Source organism: Vicia villosa, linkage group LG1 (genome assembly GCF_029867415.1).
Source record: "Vicia villosa cultivar HV-30 ecotype Madison, WI linkage group LG1, Vvil1.0, whole genome shotgun sequence".
In the NCBI taxonomy this organism is placed as follows: domain Eukaryota; kingdom Viridiplantae; phylum Streptophyta; class Magnoliopsida; order Fabales; family Fabaceae; genus Vicia; species Vicia villosa.
In genome coordinates, this window is record NC_081180.1 from 11,103,809 (window position 1) to 11,109,993 (window position 6,185).

The following is a 6,185-nucleotide window of genomic DNA, read 5'->3' on the forward strand; positions in this document are numbered from 1 at the left end:
TATTTGCCGAGTTCGCACACGTTGCACTCCACCAACCAAGTCAAATGAATTTAAATTCCCTATTTTTGAGGAGCAAAAGGAGGAACGAACGGAGAATTCGATAAAAGGGCAGTTACCACAAGGACATTATATAAGGAACATTAGAGACGAACGAAAGGGGGGGTGGATGATCTTTTGTCCCAGCCACCAACTTTAGAATCCATCGTTATTTTTCCAGCATTGAAGCTTATTTCCATTTGTTATTTTCTTCTCTTTTTCATAGACTAGGCATATATTTTATTTTCTCACAATAGTGGATCTAACCTTACGTTAGATCATAGTATTTTAATTCTTTGTTTTCATTATCTGATCGAAGAATTTTAAAAAGAGATCCAATCGGCTTGTGGTGGAGTGTTCTCTATTTCAAGTTCAAGAATTAATTCAAGTTATATTTTCAAGTTTTTATTTCTATCATATATTTAATTTATAGTTTTATGTTTCTCGCTTTATTGTGCCTAAATATATAAATTATTATTGTTTATGCATGTTTAATTTAATAAGTATGTTTAGCTAAATCGATTAGATATCGGTATGTAAACTAATTGAATTAAAAGGGATCCTAAATAAGTTGGCCTAATATTATTTTATCAAAGTCACTTTTTCTGGTTAAAGTTTCCAATAATTAAATTAAGGCGTTTGTTACGAAAGTAAAAACGGACTAAGGTTGGAAATCAATAGAGCGAGAGTTTGAGATTTAAAACCGGATAGTGGACACTTGACATTAGTTTTAAGGACAGCGAGAGCGTATTAAAACTAATTAGATTTTTATTCATTTTCAAAACGTGCTTTTAAACTCGGCGGGACAACGAGAGCGTACGTTAGGGATTATTAGCATAATCTGAATCAACAGAGCGAGAGTTTGAGATAAGGGTTTTTTAATGAGTATTATTTACTAAAAAAGGAATTCTATTGATTCTGTTGTTTTCAAAAAGTGGTTTTAAATCTAATGGGATAGCGAGAGCATACATTACGAGTTAGAATCATAGTCTGATTCAATAGAACGAGAGTTTGAGAAAAGGATTTTTAAATTAACAGTATTTAATGAAAGATTTTTGTTAGATTAAAGATAGTCCAACGAAACTTCGGATTCCCTAGGTTTGACGAATTACATACCGATATCCGCCTATTAATATTTTATCTAGATCTAAGTCTTATTTTCCCCCTAAAACATGATTAAAATATCGCTAGCCTTAGCTTTACAAAGCAACAATAGAGTACAGTAGGTTGACATTGGTCCCTGTGGATTCGATATCTTCTAAAACTACGCGACACAACTGTGCACTTGCAGTCTCCCGATTAATAGACATATAAAGTCGCGATCAAATATATTGCAGCAGGACGTTGTTGCGCGCAAATCCTAAAGTTAAAACAACAATTTTGCGACTATGCTGTAATCCTTGGATGCATTCTCTTACAGTGTGATAATACAAGTGCTATCAACATAACCAAAAATCAAGTCGTGCACTCAAGAACCTAACATATAGACATAAGGAATCACTTTCTACAGTCAGGATCATGTGCTCAAAGGAGAGGTTGAGGTTACTTTTATGAATACACATAATCAATTGGCGGATATTTTCACAAAACTGTTAGCCAAGGAACCATTTTATAAGATTCAAATAGAGCTCGAGATTTTGGATAAGAATGATGTTTAATTCAACATGAAGTCATTTTTGCACATATATAATGTCATGATACTGATTCACTTCAAACATATATCAAGGTACATGCTTATTGTTTCTCATATAGGTTAATTCAAAATTCCATGTGTGAATTAACAAGTTTTGATGATCTTTCATATATACCTTCTTATGTGTGTTAAAATTTATTATAACATGATTATACCATGTTTATGTATGTTTATTAGAAGTTTCAAATGTTTTGCTTGTTCCTTTAAGCCTATTCATTTCAAATTTTTTAAAAAAAATTCTAAGTGTAACCGGTTACATGTGCGAAAATTTCACTTTTTCTTTATTTTTTAAAACCAAACATTGTAATCGATTACAATAAGTGTCTAACCAGTTATACTTGTCATTTTATCACTTTTTTAAAAGTTATTTAAGATCAGTCAAGGTTCTTCCTCCCTCGCTCTCTTGGAAACCCTTATCTCTTAAACTCTCCACTCATCATACACCAAATTCCCATGAATATATTTACTCTCCACTCAATATCCACTTTGTAAATCAAAACCCATCACTTGGACCCTCAAACTTTCATTCACTCACCAAAAATCACCAAACCCTCAAACTCTCTTTTAACTCAGAACAACCATGGCACTTTCAAGGAAGGACAGAGACAAAGGAAAGGCTATTGACAACTCAAGTGATCCTGAACCTGACAAATCCGACAACTTAGATTTGGGAAGGTTGGTTTCTACTCCTCAACAAAAGATTGATTTCATGCTTGCATTCAGAAATAGCTCATTGATAACTCCAAAGTATGTTGGTATATATCTTCTACAACCTGTATATTCACATCGCCGATTAAATATTGATGCTTCATGCTTTAAATCATGTATTGGGTTGAATATGCTTATATGCAATGATAAAAATCATGTTTCCAACAAAACTTATAATGTCTATTATAGTCATCTTCTGTTGCAAGAAAATTATGAACAAATCTGGATATCCAGCCCACCTAAAACTTGTTAGATATTTCGGTAAAATCAAATGGATCCAAGGCTGAATCGTTAATGGAGTCACTTTCCTTGAAAATATTTTAAGCACTCTCTTAATTGTGTTAGAGTTGAAAAGCGAGAATACACATGATTATTCTGTCTTATAATCGAGTCTGCACAAGACTGGTGAAGAACTCGAATGCAAGGAAGTGTGTTTGGAATATGGAAGAGGATGTACGATTTTTGAGTGAATTAATTTTTCAAATGCAGAATCATGTATTTATAAGCTAGCTAGGCAAGCATATATTGTTTCATAAGTTTGCAACTCTTGATGAAACAACACTTTTTCATCATATGTTGCAATGGTTCACCTATAATAAGACAATACACCACTTCATGAAGTGCTGTGTATTTTAAATTTGAAATTCAAACTTCCAGTTGTCCGAGACAATTTAACAGCAACTTCCACTAGTAGATGTTTAGTGCACAAACTGACCAAAATTTCTTTCAGATAGATTTAAAGGCAACTCCCACTAATGAATGTTTAGTGCAAAAATAGACTAAAATTTAGTGCAAAAATAGACTAAAATTCTTTCGGACAGATCTAAAGACAATTTCCACTTTTGTCAATGAGACACTTTTAATAAAAGTAAATTTTTGTTAAAATAATAAAAATAAAGAAGAAAGAAAAAATGAAAAGTTATAAATTAAAAACTAAAATGCTATTTAAAATAGCATATGAGAAATAAGATGTAAGTTAATAAAAAAAAAATTATTATCAAAGAGATATAAATTCTCATGTGAGCTTATATACTACAAGTACTACATTTCAATTTTACATTAATTTGTTATTGAGATATTTTCTTGCAGGGTTATACTAGTACTTATTAGTTATTAGTACTATAGAATAGCTTACCCCAACCTCATTTGTATTAATTCAATTTTTTTACAGATATGATATAGTTACACCATATTTGACATCTACACCGTATTTTTGTATGGTAAAGTCTACTTATTTCATTAATTTATTATTTTATGAAAATTAAAATTTGTGCCATACATAAAAATGAAAAATTAAAATTTGTGCCATACATAAAAATGAAGCATGGAAAATATGGTGTAAGGCTACGGTGTAAACATTCTAGTGTAAACATAGCATGCCTCATTTTTTTATGATTGCTACCCTACTTAATACTCATATTCCCTACAAGTCCTATCAAACTTCTAGCCTTTTCCATTCCATGTGCACCCCAGGTGTTTACCAACCTCCCAGCTGGTTTCCCAACTAAGTCAGGTTGTAAAGTCCTAAACTCACTGTCTTCACAACAATCTTTAACCAAACAATACTTAGTTGCAAATCACTAACAAAATAATCATTCAAAAATAGTTAATTATCATAATCATTCAAAAATAACAACATAGACAAAATAAAACACAAGTATCTAACATGTTTGTTTCCCCTGTTCTTCAATAATGCTACTACTATTACATCTTTTTATAATAATCACTTAATTTTCTCTTCTTCCTCAGAACCTTCTTTGCAATCATCTTCAACCTCAGATTCTTGCTTAGGACTATCACTATCAAGTGCCCTTTTCTCTTGTTCTTCTTCCTCTTCCTCATCATCATCTTCACCTCCTTCACCATTTTTCCCATTCTTCTTTGCTCTCACCTTCAAAATCTCCAACAACTCATCCACAGCTCTCTCCTTCTTCCTCCTATTCTTGATCAAAACCTCACTTATATCCGCCGGTGTCATCCTCGCCATCCCAATAACCTCCTCCAACTCCTTCATCACGGACTCCTCCAAATCCACACCCTCCTCACACCCCAAGTAATTCTTCAACAAAATCTTCAAAGCTTGCATTGAACAATAACTCATGAAAATATGCATATCCATTCTCCCACTCCTCAACAAAGCAGGATCAAGCTTCTCAATGTGGTTTGTAGTAAACACAAATATCCTCTCACTCCCACAACATGACCATAACCCATCAGTAAAATTCAACAACCCAGACAGTGTTATCGAATTCCCATTCTCTTCACCACCACCAGCACCACCTCTGATTTCACCAACTGACTCATAATAACTCCTAGAACAACCCAAACCAGAACCTGAACTCAAACCATTGTTCTTATTATTTTTTCTGTTAGTGAGGTTAATAGAACAATCAATATCCTCAATAACAATAATAGACTTCGAACTCGTCTTCATAAGAAGCTTTCTCAATTCAGAATTATTATGTACTTCAGTCAACTCCAAGTCATAAATATCATAACCAAGAAAATTGGCCATAGCAGCAATCATGCTAGATTTTCCAGTTCCTGGTGGCCCATAAAGAAGATAACCTCTTTTCCAAGCCCTACCAGTTTTATGATAAAACCCTTGTCCATTAGCAAAATCCTCCAAATCATTCATAATCTCTTGCTTCTTCTCAGGATCCATAGCCAATGTATCAAAAGTACTCGGATGCTTAAACGGTACAGATTCCCAAGGATGACCTCGAGAATCCAACGACCCACCTCGAGAATTTGTATACAACAATCGATCCTGATTCTTCCTCCGAATATCACTCGCTTTCTCCATAATGTAATCCAAATAATTGTTCAAGATTAACTTCTTGTCTTTCTTCTTTATCCGAAGCGTGAAACCGCGTTTTTCGTCCGGTAACGGACGCCATGAGAATGTTTGCGAGTTTCTCTGCGTGACGACGTGTTCCCAAACGACGTTGACGCCGTTGAACGTGTCGACGATGCTGTCATTGTTGGCGAGACCGAAGGTGAAGGCGCTGGAGTTGACGGCGCGTGTTAGGCTTAAGCGGTTGCCGGTGATTGAGACGGAGGAGCTTAGGTAAAGCTGGACGGCGTTGTAGAGTTCGTTGGTGTTAACGCCGTCTATTTCGGTGATTTCAAAGTAGCAGTAAGATGAGAAACAGTTGAAGATTTTGTTGAAGAGTTTGGCTGTAGCGAAACGGAGTTCTGGTGGGAAAACGGTTTGGAGAATTGTTTGACAGAAAGCGAATACACCGAGAATTGACGCTAGAGAAGTCCAATATTCTTTCATTATTATTATAAATTCTAATGAAATGAAGAAAATATTGGTGGTTAAGTTTGTGTTATAAATGATGAAAATGAGAGAGTGTAATGTAAAATTTAATGAGAGGGTGGTGATGTATTTATAGAGAGAGTTAAGGAGGGGGTATAGTGGGGAATGAAGAATATAGAAAAAGACAAAAAGAGGGTTTGATATGTTTTTGTTACGGTGGCAAATCGGTACGTCCGTCATGACTATTTATAATGTGTTTTTTTACATGGTTAAGCTTTAGCTTTGCACTTTTTAATATGTTTGTTCCGTCTTATTTTATTTTAAGATTTTTGTGAATTTAATTATGTGAATTTAATTTAACCGTCTCGTCCCATTTTAACTTTTTTACCGGATGAAATAATTTTTTTAATTTGTATTTTTAATTATGTTTGCTCTATTTTGTTTTTTTACGAGATTTTGTATGATAAATATACTTAGAGCGGG

General features: G+C 33.8%; 1 protein-coding gene across 1 annotated transcript; it reads right to left on the bottom strand.

Moving 5' to 3' along the window:
* Positions 1 to 4,032: 4,032 nt before the first annotated feature.
* LOC131628383 (AAA-ATPase At5g57480) lies at positions 4,033 to 5,814 on the bottom strand. The gene has a single exon (XM_058899217.1). It carries the CDS (start codon positions 5,718 to 5,720, stop codon positions 4,161 to 4,163), a length of 1,560 nt encoding a protein of 519 aa, XP_058755200.1. The 5' UTR covers positions 5,721 to 5,814; the 3' UTR covers positions 4,033 to 4,160.
* Positions 5,815 to 6,185: the final 371 nt, after the last annotated feature.

Excerpts from the sequence above, each read along its gene's own strand:
- LOC131628383 (XM_058899217.1), bottom strand. The coding sequence starts at position 5,720 with ATGAAAGAATATTGGACTTCTCTAGCGTCAATTCTCGGTGTATTCGCT.